The sequence below is a fragment of the Myotis davidii genome, unplaced genomic scaffold (assembly GCF_000327345.1).
Source record: "Myotis davidii unplaced genomic scaffold, ASM32734v1 scaffold575, whole genome shotgun sequence".
NCBI classification, from domain to species: domain Eukaryota; kingdom Metazoa; phylum Chordata; class Mammalia; order Chiroptera; family Vespertilionidae; genus Myotis; species Myotis davidii.
The window spans coordinates 5,811,175-5,831,797 of NW_006290306.1; the positions used below are offsets into that span (position 1 = coordinate 5,811,175).

A 20,623-nucleotide genomic window follows, 5' to 3' on the forward strand; every position below is an offset into this window, starting at 1 on the left:
ATCGATGTTTCTAACTCTCTATCCCTCTCCCTTCCTCTCCGTAAAAAGAATCAATAAAATATATTAAAAAATAAAAGTACAGCACTTCCCAGCAGGGAATGGTAAGTCACTTAATTATTTTTAATAAACCAATTTTATACCAATAAAGCAAATTTTAGATTTTATGTAAAATATCAGGAATCCTTCAGCCTTTGGATCTCAAATAACAATTTATTCCTTTTTAATCTTATTTTTTGTTTTTTCCTTTCTTTCTCTCTCTCTTTTTTTAGTCTTTTGTACATTTTTTCTCTGTTTTGTTTTTCATTTTTTTATTCTACTTTTTGGATGTTTTTGTCAATTAACAATTTCTGATCAGAATAGAAATCAATCATTGAGACAAGGAGGCGGAGGCCCAGCCCTTCAAAGGATACTGCAAACACGAAGCCCAGGAGGGGAAGAGGTGCCTCCCGAGCATGTCCCCGGTCCGGGTGCACATCCAGCTGACACACTTGTCGTGACCGGTGCTGACCACCCACTCCGTGGCCAAGCTGAAGATAATCGCAGACACCCGGTTCTGATGAGCTGTAGGAACAGAAACGGAAAGTCTGCGCCCTTCAGGAAGAAATGGGACCTTCAGAATCGAGTCTCGTGGGGTGAGAACCGAGGCTGGCCTGGGGATGCACAACATCCCATCATGGGAGTGCCCGACTGTGAGCGGGTGTCAGATAACCTGCCCTACCCGACTCCCTATCACGGGCTTCCCAGGGCCCTGCCCGCTGCCTGCCTACCAATTGTTAAGGAGTAATGCTCAAGAGGGATTCCGATCATAGATTAGAGAACAGACTTGCACTTTGCTCTAAAAAGCCCTACCTACCAATGAGTTCCACACGGAAAGCAGGAGTCTTTTCTTAAAAGAGAAAATTTTTTTTATTGTCCATAACTTCAGTGTTCTGGCCCTTTACAAAGGACTTTATAAACAAGAGCAACTACACTTTTCTGTGATTAAAAAGTAGTGTAAGCAATTTGTGTGTAACATTTTACTATTTATAAGGCCAAAATATTGTGAAGTTCTATATTCCAAAATACCAAAATAAGAGCTGAGAATGAGGAAAGTGTTCCATCTGTGACCTAACTTGTGAAATATCTGAGTGTGCAGGTTAATTGTAAGCCACTAAGGGCAGTGACCTGGCTACTTCGTCTGATACAGCACCTTGCATAGAGCAGGTGCTTGGTAAATGCCCAGGCTGATGAATGGAGTCTGAGGCTAGACAGAGAAATTTCTAACTTGCTCTCAGCTGTACAGGCTGCTGCAGAAGCACTGAGGAACTCTTTCTTATAATTAGAAAAGACTCTGGGAATATGGGCAAAGCATGAACCAGATATGCATAAAAGATGACAAAGGGTTAACATTAAATACAGCTTAAATAATTTTTAACTTGAGAACTATTTTGACTATCAAACTGGCAAAAAGCATTTATAAAGAGTAACGTTGTAAACATTTAAAGAGCAGGCACTCTCAACCGCCATTCATGGGATTGCAAAATTTGCACAATTGCTGGGAGGAGGTTTGCAAATAAATCTAGAGCATTAAAAAAACATTTTAATGTTTGACCCAGTTACTCTACTTTTATGAATTTGTCTTAAATAGAAATAATTAGAGTCAGAGTAACAGTAAAGGACACACACACACACACACACACACACACACGTATATACATAGATATGAAATATATATACTCACAGATATATATATATATATATACACATACATATACTACCATATATGTTAGTGAGTGGGCATTATCAAAAAGTAGGAGCAGTACTCATGTTTAAAAATAAAGCAATGGTTAAATTAAATCTGATACATGTACCCAAATGGAACAGTATACAAAAATTTAAATATTAATAAGCAGGAAAAGAATGGTTAGTAACTTCAAAGAACTAATAGCCTCTTATTTAATTGGGGTAACAAAACTAAAAAGTTAATATGAAAATCTACATTTTTATTTTTTTATATAACTTTATTTTTAAAATCTTTATTGCTGAAAGTATTACATATGTCCCTCTGCTTCCTGCATTGACCTTTCTAGCCCGTCCCTGCCCCCCTCCCCAGGCCTTCAACAAACCTACTTTTGATCACATGAGATGGTGTCCTAGTTTTGAGTATGCAGATCTACATGTATTGTGTGTGTGTGTGCGTGTGTGTGTGTGTGTGTGTATTTATTATAATTACCTGGGTAAGTCCTGATAAAGTTCATTTTATTGAAATCTTCAGAAACATGAAATTCCTAAAAGTAAACACAAGCAATAAGAATATAGTCATGGTTTTAAAAACAACAGAAATTTAACTTTCAAAACAAAGTGAAATCCAAAAATAGCTACCACCAGACCTGGGACTGAGATCAGCTAGAGGACAATAATGCGGACCTGTCCTAAGGCACCCTTTGTTTTGGGGACCAGACGGAATAGAGCCGCTGACCAGCACAGCATTTCTATCCAGTCCTTCCGCAGTGAAAGCTTTGAAGCCCCTCTCCTTCTAACTGCAAAGGAGGCAACTTGTTCATTTTTTCTCTTTGGGCTGCATCAAAAATTCCTTAAGATGATATATATAAAGTGAAAGTATAAAAACCCATTACTACCAGAGTTTTCAACTACAGTGAAAATAAAACATAGGGTATTCCAAGTAATGTAAGGGGAGAATATATATATTTATTATACAAATACACAAAAAAGAACATTAAGAGGCTGTGGGTGGGTTTCTTCTTTCTTATATTCTTGTATTTTCTAAATTTTTACAGACTGTGTAATACTTTATAACTAGAAAAAAAGTTAAAAGTATGCATTTAATGAAAAAAATGAACTTCAACACAAAATAAAAAAGATGAACCTCTTTATAAAAAAAGCCCTAATAAAAAAATTCTATTGACCAATGCTAAATTGATAAGTTTTTAAGGTTCTAGGTAACATGGACTCAGACTGAAAAAATGTATATAAATTCCTTGTTCTCCATCCTGGTTTTGCAAACTACAAGTACGTCTCAGCGTCTTAAGGATACTCATCTGTTTTGGGTGGGAGATCAATAGATCAATAGCTAGCTAATGGTAAGTTGGATTTCCATTGCCCTTTCCACTGGAGAGCTGTAAGCGTTCTGTAGGCTGTCCTATTACTGATATCCTTGAACCAGGAGACACAAGAAGGGTCCCTAAAAAAAAGAAATGCTCAACCACTGCCACCACTGGATAAATTATCTGAGGCTTGCAGTTCATGGCTCCTTGTTATATTTGTATATGCACATCACCATTATTTTCCTACAATATTTTCAGAAAAAGTAGCGTGAGAATGTTGGCTTTAACTACTACGTAATGTATTTACAGCAGCCCCAACTTCATGGGGCATAGAACTCATCAAAGCCTAACTCTCGCCCCCAAGTCCTTACCACCTGCCCATTGCTGGATGGACTGTTTGGGCTGAGAACCTGTGTTTGTACTGGCTCTTCCCTTCTTGGCCCAGAAAGACCATAAACAACAAACATGAACTGAGGAAGAAATAGAAAATCTGTAACAAGTGAAGAGATTAAATCAGTAGTCCAAAAACTTTCCACAATGAAAAACCCAGGACATTAGGTGGTTTCTCTGGTAACTTCTTCCAAGCTGCAAGTCTGAGTCTCTTACTACTCAACAATTAAAAAAAATAAAAATAAAAAATGGGCTAAGGACTTAAATAGGTATTTCTCCAAAGAAGATACACAAATGATCAACAAGCAACTGAAATACTCGACGTCACTAGTCATTAGGCAAATGCAAACAAAAATCATAATGAGATACCATTTCACACCTTCTACGTTGGCCATAGTAAAAACAAAACAAAAAAAACCCGGAAAATAACAAGTGTTGGCAATGATGGAGACAAACTAGAACCCTTACACATTGGTGGTGGGAATGTACAATGGTACAGCCACTTTGAAAAATAGCTTGGGGGTTCCTCAATGAGTTAAAAATAGATTTACCATATGACCCAGCAATTCCACTCCTAGGTATATATACCCAATAGAATGAAAAACTTAGGTTCACACACAAACTTGCACACAAATGTTCATAGCAGCATTATTCACAATAAAAAAAAAGTGGCAACAACCAAATGTCCATCAACTGATGAGTGGATAAACAAATTGTGGTCTATCTACATAATAAACAAAAAAAAGTACTAATTCAAACTCCAATGCAATGAACCTTAATATATGACTCTAGGTGGAAGAAGTCAGATGGCTCTACCCGGTTTGGCTCAGTGGATAGAGTGTCAGCCTTCGGATTCAAGGGTCCCAGGTTCGATTCCGGTCAAGGGCATGTACCTTGGTTGCGGGCACATCCCCAGTGGGGAGTGTACAGGAGGCAGCTGATCGATGTTTCTCTCTCATTGATGTTTCTAGCTCTCTATCCCTCTCCCTTCCTCTCAGTAAAAAATCAATAAAATATATTTTAAAAAAAAGAAAGAAAGAAGCCAGACGTAAAAGGCAACATGTATTATATGATTCTACTCACATAAAATGTCAGAACAGACAAATCTCTGGACTCAGAAAGTAGATTAGTGATTGCCAAGAGCTGGGGGGAGTCCCAGGGGGGAGGGGGAGTGACTGCTAATGGGCTAGAGTTTCCTTGGGGGAGGGGGTGTGATGAAAATGTTCTGGAATTAGAGTGTTAATGGTTGCATCATCTTGTGAACATACCACAAAACCACAGAATTGCACACTTTAAGATGGTAAACTTTATGGTATATAAATTATGTCTCCTTAAGAAAAAATGTATATATACATATACACACACACAACCTGACCCACAAAAATACCTATAATAAGTTAAAAATGTAAATACCTGATCCTTCACTAAAAATACTTGTGAAACACTGCCCTAAAGAGCTATACGAGTTGTTGGTTGAATGGCTAGTCCCTAACTTGGTTCTCCTTCCCCTTCCTCTGTTACACACACACACGCACACACACATGCACACACAGGCTCTCCACCGCACCCTCCTTGTCCTGGCCGGCCTTCTCTGTGGTCCGGGGATAGGGGCTGCATGCAGACTGCGCCTGTGGGCTAGCCTGTGCACCCAACCATCCATCATGACAGCATTCTGAGTTCCACGAAACTGGTTTAAAATTAAGCACTCATTAAAATTAATCCATTTTGTCCTAGCCAGTTTGGCTCAGTGGATAGGGTGTCGGCCGGTGGACTGAAGGGTCCTGGGTTCGATTCCAGTCAAGGGCACATGCCCAGGTTGCAGGCTTGATCCCATCCCCAGGTGGGAGCATGAAGGAGGCAGCCAATCAATGATTCTTTCTCATCATTGATGTTTCTCTCTCCCTCTCCCTCTCCCTTGTGCTCTGAAATCAATAAAAATATATTTTTTAAAAATAATAAAACTAATCCATTTTTAGGTCCAACACCTATACTGAATTCAAAAAATTTTATGCCAATCAGGCACTTATTGCTAACTTTATTTAAACTGTCCAACAGACATGAACATGGGGAGGTCGATATAATACATACATTCTGGAAAGTACCTACCATGACGGCTCCGTTATCCTGGCCCACAAATATCCGCCTGCTATCATGATGGTAAGTCATAGCCGAGCAAGGAGCTGCCAGAAAGACAAAGACCACATTATGGCAAAGCTAAGCACTGTGTCAGTGTGCAAAATTCATTATTAAAAAAGAGCTATACGTCTGAGGCTAAAAAAAGAGGGTAAAAAGGTTTTGAAAAAATTATGACGTAAATTGAAAATGCTAATAAAGTTCTTTCTGTTATTTTAGCTTAGAATTCTCACATAAAATCATTTTTAAAACTTTGGGTCAAGCGATCCAGCCTGAAGTTTCATCTGACTGAAACTCCTGCCTGTTTCTGGAAAGGTTTGGGGACCAGCACTTACAGGGGGTGATTTGCACCCCAAACTCAGTGGGTCATCCTGCCCCCACCCCCCTTCCCTATCACAGGTAAGAGTAGCTGCGCTCTGTGGAGAGAGGGGTTCCCGGCACAAGAATTCCCATTCCAAGGCATATGTGAGAAGGCTGAAAAAGCCACTTTGGAATTGCTTTTCCCCTCACTGGCCAAACAACGTTCCCTTGTGCAATGACATCCAACCCCAGTGTGTAGTCCGTGAAGTTGTGGGTATATTTTTCTTTGTCCACAGCTAAGTATCATGTGACTGGGTAGCACCTGCTGCCCTCCAGGTTCTGGCTACCCTTCTAGATAGCAAGGGCCAGAGAATGAGTTTCAGAAAGGAGCAACTCCACCTGCCTCCTTCAGCTACAAACCAGAACCAAGGTGATTTAGAAAATGGAGCATTCGTAAAAAGGAATGTGTGGGTTCATTTCATCCTAAGAACTGTAATTGCCCAGGAAGGAACCACAACAAGGAAATAAATGCATGCCAGGAAAAAAAAAAACAACAAACTTGAGTTTGCTTTGAAATAAAACTTCATATGAAAAAGTACGGGGAAAAAACCTTATACGTGAAGTCACCATTTGAAAATTGTTTAATTTAAAGTTCTCTCTCTACAATGGGCTGGTATTCTCCACCAGAGGCAGGCAATAAACTATAATATAGTACTGGATTGTACTCAAAGGCAAGAACACAGCTAACTGTGTGACCAGCTTATAGAAAGAAACTGTTTGAGCAGCAAAGAACCATCTAGCTGAAAGGCAGATACTGCCTTTGCCTGTAAACAGAACAATGAGAAGTGGCAAGAAGCCTGTACCCGCTTAGCCCCATGTTGCTGTTGAAACTGCAAAGAACAATCATGTTTAAGAATTGTAACCACAAAGATATATGTATCTTCATACACAGTGCTCTTTAATGACCATGCATAAAATTATCACCGACAAATCAAATCATACTTTGATCATTTCAAAGATTCATTGTCATTATTTTTACTTACTTTTCAGTTGGTACTAAATCTTAATGCTTTAAAACTTCCTTTCAATTCTTTTTATGCCTAACCCTCTAACAAACTGCTCGTAAATATGTAAGAATCCTCCTCTGTGCAAAAATTACAATGGGCTGAGTTATTTTATGATGCTATAGAATTCTTAAGTTTAAACAGAAAGCTTTCCTAGTTCATTTGTTTTGTATATAAAGATGTCCTGGCTCTTTTCCCTAGAAGACAAGCTTCTAGTGAGATAAGCACTACAATTTTTTTTTTAAAAAAACTTTGGATACTCACATAGTTTTATAAACAAACAAAAAACCTTAAACAAACAAAATACCTGTGGCCTTTTAAAAAGGCATCACTGCCATCCCAAATCATATGCTTCAAGTCTAGTTCTATAAATAAAGTTTTTGTTTCTTTGTTTTTCTGAAACACAGCCAGGCTCCTCCTTTTAGCATTGGTTATGGCCACTTTCATGTTCCAAGGGCAGAAGGTTGAAAGTTGCCATGGAGATTGTTTGGCCCGTAAAGTCTAAATATTTACTGTCTGGCCCCTTCAGGAAAAGCGCATGGACACACCCCATACCTGTGGTAGGGAGCATAGTTTTGGAGTCAAGACAGGCATGGATTGGAATTCCAACCACAAGCAGCCCAGTAACCCCTCTGGCCTCAGTTTCCTCATCTACTAATGGTGAAAATATCATCTACCTTCCCAAGTTGCTGTGATGATTTCATAAAGTGACATTATTTTTTACAAAGGCATGAGGCACACAGTAGATTCAGGAACTAAGAGTTACCATTTCTCTTCAGCTAAAGCAGATTCTGAAAGTTATCTTTGTTATGGGAAGAAACGTTCTGAAACATAATCGGACCACATAGAGCAATATGCTAAGGTCCAGCTCGCTGATCACAGTCAGGTCATAGGAAAAAGTCTAAATTGGTGGCTGACCACTAAAATGTCCTAAATTGGGTAATCTACAGATAGTTTTAAGAGCCAACAGGGCACTTTTCTTCTCATATTTTGAATTTATTTTTAAAATGAAAGTCATCCTAAAATAGACAAGCAATTATTTTTCATAATTCATTCATTGTTTTCTTCTGGCAATGTTCCTGCAGTTTTATCAGCAGATACATCTCCAGATGGATGCAATAAAGAAGCTTCCAGAAGCAACAAGCCAAATATGTGTAGGTATAAACATGCAGGGGTCAGCCACCAATAGCAGAGATGCTGGGCCTGTTCGCTCCAGTTTTTACTGGTCTCTGCAGCCACAGTGTTCTGGGAGCTACTTCCAGAAGGTACCATTAAGCCAAGTTGGCAAGGGATGGCCAAAGCCTCATGCCCAGGGCCTAAGAGCCACGGAAGAGTACTCACTTCTGCTGCCACTGGAAGTCTAAAAGAAACCCCTTTTTTGGTTGGGTAGACGGTGGGCTCAGAGGCCCAGGATGTCCCACCCACCTCTGACCCCTGCTCCAAACAAACTCCCAAAGTAAATTTATCAAATGTCCCCATGAGCACCTTTATTAAGACACTGGTCCTTCATATTTCAGAGGAGTGACCACCAAGGTTATGCAGCCAGGGCATATAGAAACAGGAGATACTACTGCTTGCTCCAATCAATATGATTGGGTTTTCTTCTAGTGCACTCTGTATTATAAAGCTTTATGGTGCCTTTTACATAGTTATCTCTATAGCAGTAATCCAAAAAGTCTACTTCATTTTCACTGAATGATTACCAAGACAGGGAAGCTGAGGAGGCTGCCCAAGCTGCAAGTGGAAGACAGAACAAATGAAAATCCTGACAAACCACTCGTGTTTTGTAGTAACTGACCACAGGGCCTGGACAATGCATGTTCACGGGAATAAAAGTGCAGGTGCCTGGGAGGGTGGCTCACGCAGACCGTGGGAATGTGCTGAATAACTGGCTACTCTGTGTGTACAACTCACTGCCTCTGCCACAGCTCTTAAGAAAGTTGTCACCAGTGTCCGGAACAACTGGCAAGAGGTCTTTTAGGAGAACTTCATAATGGTCTTCAGAAGTAAAACCATTAAGCATGCCCCACAGCCTTTCTTCTTTTCCCAGGGGGCCCTCTAAATATGGGAACACTTAACTGAGGAAAATCCCTTATTCAGGACCCAGCCACAAGGAAATGAGCAGCTCTGGATGCTTCTGTGTGGCCATTTGGGACAGCAGGGCTCCACCCCAGCTGGGCCTGGTGGGGTCCAGGCATCCTCCACAGGGCTCTCTTTTGCAGAAAGGATGGAGAAAGGAAGTGAGAGAGGATGGCGATGTCTCTTAGATCTGCATGATGGGCTAGAACTTCAATGTAACTTTATGTCACTTTAGCTCAGGGCTGTCTTAAAAACCTCAATGCAAAAGACTGATCTAGATTTATTTTTAGAACACATTTAGCTACTGAGAAAATTCTCTTTTTAGAATGTGCAGTACTTTGGGCCAAATCTCCCATTGGAACCCAGAGGTTTGTGAAAAGGTTGGGCACAAGGCTGGTTATGAGGGCACAGAATGTCAGTATCAGCTATTACTAAGTACTAAGTCACTACTAGTTTAAGTTGGCAAAATTAAGGAAAACTGGGGGTGGGGTTGGGAGGGGCATGTCCTCCCTCCACCCCCTCCAGTTTTGCTCAAGGTTGCTTCAGTTAAGCCAGTAGACCCAACTTCCTGCAAAAGAAAAGCAGTCTTCCTGCAGTTAGGCACCTCCAGTGGGAGGGGTTAGGCAACTGAGAAACCTGTTCTGAAATCTAGCAGCACTTTTTAATAGACATTTTGAAATTTAAATCACCACAGACATTAGAGACATGTTCACTGAGTGAAACAGCTCCCTACTTACAGGCCATTGTGTGGTAAATGCTGGGCCAGTACTGGCCGCTGTCTCTCTTCAGCCATACTCGGATGGTTCTGTGGAGGAAAAAAAGCACATAGTAATTTTATCTTCTTTATGCTCCTGTAAAACTTATTTATTTTTAATACTATGTCCCAGCTGACCTTGAACACATACAGGGGTAGGCAAAGGTAGGTTTACCATTATAAGTATGCAAACAGAGTTAATAGTTATTGTATTAATCAGAACCTGCTTGTCTTTCTCCATACGAACAACTGGAAACCTACTTTTGCCCACTCCTGTACACACACACACACACTCACCCAGTATATAGTATGTTTCTATATAAAGTACGTAACTACATATATACATATATATACATACATATTAAATATGGTTACATATAGTATGACCATATGTGATAAATTATGTAGTAATTAGGAGTCTGGTTTGAAATAACTTCAACGTATGAAAAATGCTCATGATATATAGTGATCAACATATAAAGAAAACTAAGCATTCACTTGCTTTTCTTGATAAAACTGAGTGTGAACTTGGTCGCCGGACACCTGAGCCAGTGAGGGGAGCCGTAGATCTGTGTGGAAGGGGACATTCTGAAGAAGCAGATGTGTGTACAGAGCAGAGGCCAGGCCGGGCTGGCTCAGTGGAACTCCCAGCCTCCATCCCTGGGAGGAAGCCATTCCACCCCAGGCCTCGGGGCGCCGCTTTCATCAGAGAACACACAGGAAGACCAGGAAATCCGGTGCATAAGGCAGGAAAATAACATATCGCCAAAGTTAAATATTCCAGCTTATCGCCTCAAGAACAACAGGGAATACTGTGACCCTGGCACCCCGGCTCGTCCCTTCGCAGAACCGCCTCACAGCTCTGGGCCTCTTCCTCTCCTGAACTCGAGGCCTCCCGCTCCGTCTTCCCTCCCCCGCCCCCCAGCACAGCCATGCTCTGTCTCTGCACGACTCCTGTCTTATGTCCCTTGCTGTCAGTGCGGCCACAATCATCCCTGCATCTTTAGCAGCAACACACATCCCGGCACCCAGCCAGCACTGGATCAATGTTCACAACCTTGAACTAAAATACATTAAGATGAAGTTGACACTGTGTGTGTCCGTTCAGATTGAAGTTCAAGGCAAGTAAGACTGGTCCATGAGGATACAATGTTTGCTCCCGGGGGAGGACAGAATGCAAAGGAATATGAGGGAACTTGCTAGGATGATGAATGGCAAGCTGTGGGGAGATGGTTACATGGGTGCCTGCATTTGTCAGAACTCGTCCGACCACACTGAGGAGCTGTGCAGACTACTGCATAGGATTAGGTTGTAATGAAAGAAAACAAAGACTAGATATTGACCTTCAGTCATCAAAATCAATCAGATGATAAATCAGATGACCCAGCAGCACGGTGGGCATGACGCTGTTTGGTAAGTGAACTGGATCTGGCCTTCCTGTAGGAGCAGGCATTTGTACAGCACGCCTTGGTCACAACAGAGCCTTTGCCAAGCTGAATGGCTCAGAATTTTTCTTTACATCCCACCCCTAATCACAATGGGCTAGACCAGAAATGGGCACCAAATCCCGGGTGGATAAATCGGTTCCTTCCCTGGGAAATCGGAAACCAGGAGAGAAAAGAATAGATCAGTGTGTCTCCAGTAGTTGAAATGCCTGTTTGTGGTCATATGTTTTGCAACTGGGACTGGAGGATTGTGTACATCAAAAAAAGAGAAAGACTTATAGAGAGAAGCAGGAAAGAGCTGAAGAGTCGAGGTAGAAAATCCATCACGCAGACTGCTCCTGAGGCCAAACTATGTCCCCCAACCTCCTTACCAGAAACACCCACAGTGGCTTAACCCCGCCTGCATTATTCCTGTTGTTTGCATGTACTAATATACTTTGCATGAGACACCAAGAAAAATCCCAAATATAGCCTCTTCATTCAAACACCATTTAATAAGGTAAGATAATCAGGCAGGCTTTTTTTGAGGTACCTATATTGTGACAGGATGTTCTAGAAAGTCCATGTTCACATCCAAAATTAAAAGAGAGAGGGTGATCAGACTAAAGCATGTAGAACTTTGATTTTTACAGTTTGTAATTCAACATCTTCATTCAAAATGTATCACTCTTTGAGGTAACGTTTAAACCACTCTTGTTCCTTGTGGGTTCTTGGTTACTGTTCATGACTACTTGGTTTTCTTCTTTCACAAACCTCAAAGATTATAACTTTTTCATAATATGCCTCTTTCCAGTTTGGAACCATTTAAACCAAGTTATGAGAACTTCTTAATGGCATGGGAAAATATTCACAACACGATGTTAAGTGAAAGAAAATTGATAAATGCAGTATGATAACAACTTTATTTTAAAATGCTATCTGACCAAACCCCTAGATCCAACTACCACTTTATAGGAAATACAGAGAAACATAATAAACACTAACACAGGGGTGCATTTAGCAAAAATCGAGATCGCAGGAAAGTCTATGGATAAATGACCCAGTTTTTTTCTGCAAATAATTTGCCAGGGAGGAAAAAGAGATGGAAGACCAGCCTGTGATTAAAGAGGTTTAAGAGGCAGATCAAGCAACCACAATGCACAGACTTATCTGGATTCTGAGTCAATCAAACTGTTAAATACACGTATGTCACTGTGAAACGATTGAAAATATAAACACTGACTATATATTTCATTATTTAAAAGGTACTGTTCTTTAGGTGTGATAATGGTGTTGCCGATTTTTGCTTGTTTGTTTTTTAAGAAGCAATAATTCCTAAAGAAGATGCTGGCCATGTTCTCAGCATGCCCAACACAGTACAGCCTCCTCTCAGGTTTCCTGGTCCACCTTGGGCATGTCAACTAGCAGCTGCCTCTCCCAAGGAGCTGTGCATCCCACTGCCCTGTGCTCAGAGCCCACCAGGGGTTGGTTGCCTCAAATCAGGGGTTCAACAGACCCAGACCCTGCATCCCAAGGAGATATGATCCCCGAGTGGCCCAACAGGAGGAGCTCAGGTTATATTTCTAAGCCCTCCTCGCCCACCAAGAACTTTCCTCTCCAGTGTATCTGGGCACATCGCAGATGGGTGCTACTGTAGTATGACTCCCTCATCAAAAATAATGCAGTAGAAGCTCACAAGGATGATCCCTAGGCCTGAACTACCAACACTAGATAACACTTTGTTGACTATATACTACGTCACTTCACATAGGATGCTTACAGATACATTTTATTACTTATGTTCAACATAGGGGATGAAGCCAAGGGAATTGCAGTAAGTGAAAGGCCAATTTCCCTCGAAACATTAACTCTGACCAAGAACGCTGCTCCATTTCCAGAGATGGAGAGGCCACCCAAGGCACTTAAAGGTCAGAGCGTCATGCAGTGCCTCATCTGCATCAAGTTCACTGGCCTTCACTCACACAGGATCACAAAGGGGGTAAGCCTGTTAGTTATCTATCTGTTAGGTTTATTTAAGTGTCTACAGAACAGAATGCTGGCGCACTGTAAAATCCTTCAAATCAACCCCAAAGCGTGGATCATGAATTCGCAGGGAGCTCAACAGAGGACTCAAAGAGATAGAGGACTCAATCGAGGGCACATGCTCTTCCCTATGTCCCCTTGAGAGAAGAGCTGATTCAGACAATGAAGGAGCCCGCTGTGAGCCAGGAGTCCACTCTGAGCTGGAAGCCTTAAAGGTTGTCTGTTCCAACCACTCATCTAACCTAGAAAAGTCAAATTTTAATTTCATGCGTTAGAATATTTAAACTAGCCCAAGGTCAAAGTGGAACCTGCCTAGACCCCAGCATTTTTGAAACAGTATTATTCCCTTGGGACAAGCATCAGTATCACAATTTGGTCTGTATCCAGCTAACACACTAGGGAATTAGCAAGACTTAAATTATCTCTTGGGGTGTTTTCATTTAAAGATTGTTAATCACATCCAGGCTGAGAGAAGACCAACCTTACTTAGGAATCAGGTTCCAAACTGGGCACTCGACCTTGACAGTCAGCTCTACCTCTGTATTCACATCTTCTACCTGGAATTCCCTTCCTTCAGTTTTTCAAGCCATAGTCTTTCCCTTCCTTGAACAATGCATTACAATCCCCCACTTTCAAGATTAAAGCAAAACAATGTTAAATTTGACCCCTACCACTCTGGCACTCCCAAGAACCTACTGAAGTTGTGTAATTACTACTAAGTAAAACAGGAATTCGTTTTGTGTTTTCTGCAGACTATGTTTCACTGGTTTAATAAATGGGTGTACAAACAGGCTTAGGCTTGGCTGCTTATTACAAAGTTAACAAATTTATTTAAGTGTCTACAGAACAGAATGCTGGCGCACTGTAAAATCCTTCAAATCAACCCCAAAAGCGTGGATCATGAATTCGCAGGGAGCTCAACAGAGGACTCAACAGACACAAAAAATTACTATTCAGATTGGAAGCAAAATCTCCTATTCAAAAAATTGAAAGCAACACAATAAATACAGTCTAGTAACATTTTACAGGAGCAAACTATTAAAAACTCTAGGATGATATTAATAAACCATATAATCACTAAAGTGTCAAGATAAGATGGCTTCATTTTTACAAAAACCACAATATATTCCACCTTGATGAATATCTAAGCCGCTCTCTCTACTCAGATAAAACAGCTTCACTTTTCCTTAATGTGTTGACAACTTTACACCCACTCACCTAAACTCATTTTATGTTTTTCTTGCTCCATATTCTATCCATATTTCTAGTGGATAGATTTTCTTTAGTATTCCAAGACCATGTCTTCATTCTGTGCCAAGCTCTATTTTTAAGTTATTTTAAAACAATAGTCTGATATTTTTCCAAAAGGCACTTAGAAAGGAAATGTGTCATTTATTTCAGGGCCTACGGACATGTTTTCCCAACTTCCCCGTGCTGCTAATATCCCCATGAAGGACTCTACCACCACCCTCCTTGCCCTTTAGTCAGAGAAGGACAAACCCACATGTAGCTGCAGTATCTGTCACGGGTAGACAAGGAAAGGCATCTCTATGTAATGTTATGTATACACTAGAGGCCCAGTGCGCGAAAATATGTGCACTCGGCGGGGGCGGGGGGGGGGGGTGTCCCCTCAGTCCAGCCTGCGTCCTCTTGCAGCCCAGGAGCCCTTGGGGGATATCCTGCCACTGCTGCTGCACTCGCCAGCCCTGGGCCCAGCTTCTGGCTGAGCGGCGCTCCCTCTGTGGGATCACACTGACCACCAGGGGGCAGCTCCTGCATTGAGCATCTGCCCCCTGGTGGTCAGTGTGCATCATAGTGACCAGTCGTTCTGCCATTCGGTCAATTTGCATATTAGCCTTTTATGATATAGAATAACTACAATGTACACACACCACTACCATCCCTTACTTGCCTATCGATGTTCAGCATGGGAGATGACCCACTCATTTTCTAGATAAATGGAATCCCAAAGTTAGATTGTAGTTTATTTTAAATATTTCAGGCTTAAATGTTTTAAAAATGTATTATTGTGTAGGGATAAGCAAAGAAACAGCTGTAAACAATATCAAATGCCATTCCTAGGGGGTCTCATAATTTTTGGCCAGTACTGTAAATAAGTACTGACTCTTGGGCAAGAATTTTTCAATTTTGCTCCATACAGTGAGAAACACATTTCCCACCTGATAGTGATAATATTAATAATAGTAATAACAACAATATAGTAACAGTAATAACAACAACGATAGATTGATTTAGGAATTCCAGGTTTGGCAAGTGAGTCTGAAGACATTATTTAATAGGAAGAAAAAGAACTATACATTTACAAAGTTCATATGAGCATCATTAAAGGACACACACATGAGTGAGCCTGGCTGTGTGACCAGACGGGCTCTCCGGGTGACCCACAGGCTCCTGAGCATTGATCATACTTGCTGGGTTTTTTAAATATATATTTTATTGATTTTTTACAGAGAGGAAGGGAGAGGTATAGTTAGAAACATCAATGAGAGAGAAACATCACCCAGCTGCCTTCTGTACACCCCCTACTGGGGATGTGCCTGCAACCAAGGTACATGCCCTTGACCAGAATTGAACCAGGACCCTTTCGTCCATAGGCCGACACTCTATCCACTGAGCCAAACCGGTTAGGGCATACTTGCAGTTTTAAGTCACTGAATTTAGAGCTGGTTGGTTACATAGCAAGAGCTAACTGATACTTCATCTGTTCAAAAAAAAAAAAAAAATAGTATACCTTTAAGAATACTTGGGAATCTGACATTATGAAAAATAGCCTTTGCTATTAACTGAGTGCTAAGGATTCCAAAGTACTTAGTAAACAAACAACTCCACTTTCACTTTTAATTGAAATACAGGATCCTCACTTTGCACAGATGCTAACTGGAACCCCAAGAAACGGAAGAAATTTCTGTAAAAGCATAAATGAAGTTATTACTCAAATGTTGTTCAATATTTTTCACCCTCTCTACCTTAATTATTATTAAGGATAATAATTCTGTATGTTCTTTTACCTCACTGCAGTAGATACATGAAAAGCAGACTAAAACCCACAGTTCTGATTAAGAATAAAGTATTTATTCCAGGAAGATGAATCTTTGATCTGCTCAGAGATATGCCTGAGGGTCAGACTAGGTAGAGAGGCTCCTTTAAATTTCCTCTGGCCCCTTTGTTTCACTCCCTCAAAGAGCTGACTAAAAGGAAGTTAAAAATACAGTACTTTAGGGAATCACCAAATCTATATAAAGCCTCATCTACTTAAGCTAAACACAGTGGGAGCCATGATAGATTTAAAGCATGAATTTTCTTCTGAAAAGCACTGTCTCTCAAGCCAGGAGGCATCTGTGGGTGTGATGATCAATATCCTTTTTAAACCTATAACTCCGTAAGAACACACACTTGGGTTCCGTACCTGTTTCTTTCCAGTATGATTGCGGTGAAAATCGTGCCCACACCTGAATAGACCGATTCCAATAAGTACACAAGTTTGTCTGTAAAATCACAAGGCCGAGTTCCACCACGCCTGACGAATCAGCATTTCTAAAATCAGATATTTTTAAAATTTCTCAAAAAAATCCCAATCACCTCCAAACAGCTAAATTAAAGCAATTTAACCATATTTAAAGTATAAACTGATAGAGGGATTATTCAATAAAAAAGAGAATACAGAGTACAGCATTTGTTACAAATTAAGCCCAAGGCCTGATTTCTTTTAAACTCTGAACAAAAATAGTAAGTTTGAGGAAAATGTATTTTCCAGTCACTCTTAGGGCTGCTACTATTTCGTATCTTGATAAATCTCCAAACGCTTCTGTTACCTACTACTGCAAAGGACATTTTTCCCTAGTCTGAAAAGAGGTATAATTCTGGCAGCCTGGACGGATCCCGTAACATCAGGATGTCAGCCTGAAAGGGAGAGGAACAGACAGGGCCATCAGCAGTCTGCTTTTATCAAATAAACAGCAATTTCCTTCAGCCGAGTCTCCCGAACTCTGCCCTCTGCATTCCTGGGAAGCACAAGATTTTTATTGAATCGGTTATCTAAATGGAAAGGCAGAGGGAAACTAGCCCCTTTTTATAGAGAATTAGATTGGCGAAGAAAAATTAGAATTCCCATCCCTTCCACAGTCTGGGGAAGGAATCCGGCAGCTTGGAGGCCCACGGCAATGAGGACGCTCTGTGGACTTCCTGCTCGCAGATGTTTATGGGGGTGAAGGCAGTGGGGACCACTTTTGTGGCATCTGCACCAGAACCTAAGCCAGTAACTCCTCTCCTAAAGCCAGATGGCTGGCTATCTACCTGGAGACAAATGTGCTTTTTACTCGAGAAACAAATCCTGCTGTTACCTTTTCACTTAGCAACAAAATGATTTCCTGTGAGCTCTTTGCCACCAGGAAGGCTGAAAACCATCCCCATCTCTGAAAAGCAGGAGCCATCCAGATAGGACCAGTCAGTGCGGGGTCCAGGAAACAAGGTTTCTTAATTTGCAATCAAAACAAAACAAAACAAAAAAACAAAGTTCCAACTCTATCACTAGTCTTGAAACACAAGGTTAAACCAGCCAAAGAGCACCACTTGGGGCAGAAAGGAAGAGTAGCCTGTTTTAACTCCCACCTTCCACGCTCCCCTCCCGTATTCCTGCAGGTAAGCTGGCTGATTCACGGAGTTAACATTTGAGAGACCGCGGAACACCGCTTTCCTGGTAAAGTCTGGAGTTCGAGCAGGTGCTGGTGGAGGGTGTCTACGTGACCAGCCCTGACTAAACCCTGGATCCTGAGAATCTCATGAGCTTCCTGGGATAGTTTTTCACCCATGTGGTCAGAACTCGATCCTGGAGGAAAGCAGCCCCTCCCGTGTGACTGCAGGGGGTGAGGACTCCAGGAAGCTCGAGCCTGTTTTCCTCTGGACTTCACCCATGCCTCCTCTTTGCCGATTTGGTTTTACGTCCTTTCGCTGTAATGAATCATGGCCATAAGAACCAGAATGTGGTGGTGGTCTTGGATCCCCTAGTGCAGTGGTTGGCAAACTCATTAGTCAACAGAGCCACATATCAACAGTACAATGATTGAAATTTCTTTTGAGAGCCAAATTCTTTAAACTTAAACTATATAGGTAGGTACAATGTTATTAACTTAATTAGGGTATTCCTAAGGCTTAGGAAGAGCCACACTCAAGGGGCCAAAAAGTTGCATGTGGCTCGCGAGCCGCAGTTTGCCAACCACGGCCCTAGTGCATCAGGGCAAAGATTTTACAAGGGAAAATATAACTGGCGTGACGTGTAAGTGAACAAATATGGAAATGATGAAAAGGCATGACACAGTTATAACTCAGGTCTGTAAGTGACCCCCAAAATGGTACTGTCATATTCAGAAGGGAAATTTTTATTTGTGATGAAAAACCAGTAGTAAGATAGGTGGCAATGAAAATAATAATAGTCAAAGCATCAGTGCTTTCTCTGTGCTAGGCTTTCTCTGTTCCATGTGCTTTACATAGTATATCAAAACCCTATGAGAAGGTCCTATTATTATCTCCATTTTGCAAGTGAGAAAACTATAAGTAACCAGCCCAGTGTCTCATGGGATTCAAACTCGGGCAACCTGGATGCAGAGTCTTTTTTTAACCATGCCATAAAAAGAAAATGATGGAACAATGAGGGACCACTCTCACAGCAGAGGAATAAGGGCATTTCCACCCAGGCTGTCTGACTTCTCGCTTTTTCACTTTACTTTATAACACAAATTAAGGGGTCTACTTTTCCACACTGGAGATGACATAAATACAGCACTTAGCAGCCTGTTTTTTTTGTACAAACTAGCAGCTCCTAGCTCCCCAGGCTTCCTTCTGAGCATAACACTTAACCATCAAGTTGTTTATTTAAGATTGTTTCCATATGAACAGTTAGTAAATATACAACTTTCCTCTCAAACCGTCTAAGGCAGCGGTTCTCAACCTGTGGGTCACAACCCCTTTGGGGATCAAACGACCCTTTCACAGGGGTCGCCTAAGACCATCAGAAAACATATAATTACATATTGTTTTTGTGATTAATCACTATGCTTTAATTATGTTCAATTTGTAACAATGAACTTGGGGGTCACCACAACATGAGGAACTGTATTAAAGAGTCACGGCATTAGGAAGGTTGAGAACCACTAGTCTAAGGGGTAAGTCGCTTAAGTTAAATCGCTGGCATAACAAGAGAAAAGATGCTACCTGGGTAGTTTTAAAAATTGGTTTTCTGTAATCTTGTTTATCAGTCTAAGTGCAATACCCTAAAATATTTTAACAAACACAAGGTCTGTCTATGTTTGACTTAGGCCAGGAAAAACTCAGTTTCTTCTGCAAGATTTCTGCAAATCAGTCTTGTCCCCAAAGGACACTCATATCCAAACTCTATTTTCAAACATGAAGACAGCCAGTCGACAGCCTTACTTATGCTGCTTTATAATAAAGCTTTACCTTTAAAAAAATTCTATCCTTCAACCAACTGACGTCTAAATTTTTGGTGCATTCCGCAGGAAATAGGTTCAAAAGGCAAATGAGCTTCTATCGAGGGAGTCGGTTCCTGCTGCCTCACCACATTCGGTTCTGTTCTGAAAGCAGAGTCTCGTTGTCTGTTTCCCCACCAGGAAAATGACAGCTACAGTTGAAATTCTTCAATTTAATGCTGCAGCTATTTTATTTTTACAGTTTCCTGACTAGAAAAATAGTCAGACTTTACTGGCTCAAGAATTTTTTTAAACTCTACAAATATATCATTTTTATACTTTGAAAAGTATGCATGCTCAATTAATCTAGTTCCAAAGTGCATACAACTTAAAACTAAAGTTTAAAATACTAATTTAGGTGTAGCTGGAGAATGAAGTTCAAACAAAAGAGCTTAGGACATTAATAACCCCAACAAAATAGAATTGAGTGCATACAAGAGAGAGAATAGAGCCATTCTCAGTGAACCCTTCCAACATTTCTTTTTTAAATTAATTAATTTTTAAATTAAGTTTATTGGAGTGACATTGGTTAATAGGATCATATAGGTCTCAGGTGTAGATTTCTGTTGCAAGATCTATATATCTCATTCTGTGCCCACCACCCAACGTCAAATCATCTTCCATCACCAAATATTAGGATCCCATTCACCCTCCCACCCCACCCCTTTCCCTCTGGCAACCATCACACTGCTGTTCGTGTTCATAAGTTTCAGTTTTATATCCCATATATAAAAGCTTTTTAGCTTTTTCTGACTGACTTATTTCACTTAGCATAATGATTTTTAAAAATTCATGCTCCTCACCAACATCCTCGGGGTTTACGCACAGACATTAATGTAAAAGACAAATCCCTTTCCCACGTTGTAAATGTTGACCTGTTTTTGTAAGA

General features: G+C 40.9%; 1 protein-coding gene across 1 annotated transcript in view; it reads right to left on the reverse strand.

Annotated features, from left to right (window-relative positions):
- WDFY1 (WD repeat and FYVE domain containing 1) overlaps positions 1-20,623 on the reverse strand; it is a 36,081-nt gene that overhangs the window by 12,853 nt on the left and 2,605 nt on the right. Inside the window, exons 2-5 of the mRNA XM_015563667.1 lie at positions 9,748-9,815; positions 5,541-5,614; positions 2,213-2,267; positions 411-561 (exon numbers count right to left, since the gene is read on the reverse strand). Of these exons, the coding sequence (XP_015419153.1) occupies positions 411-561; positions 2,213-2,267; positions 5,541-5,614; positions 9,748-9,754 (287 nt within the window). The 5' untranslated portion in view covers positions 9,755-9,815. The remainder of the gene's footprint in view (positions 1-410; positions 562-2,212; positions 2,268-5,540; positions 5,615-9,747; positions 9,816-20,623) is intronic.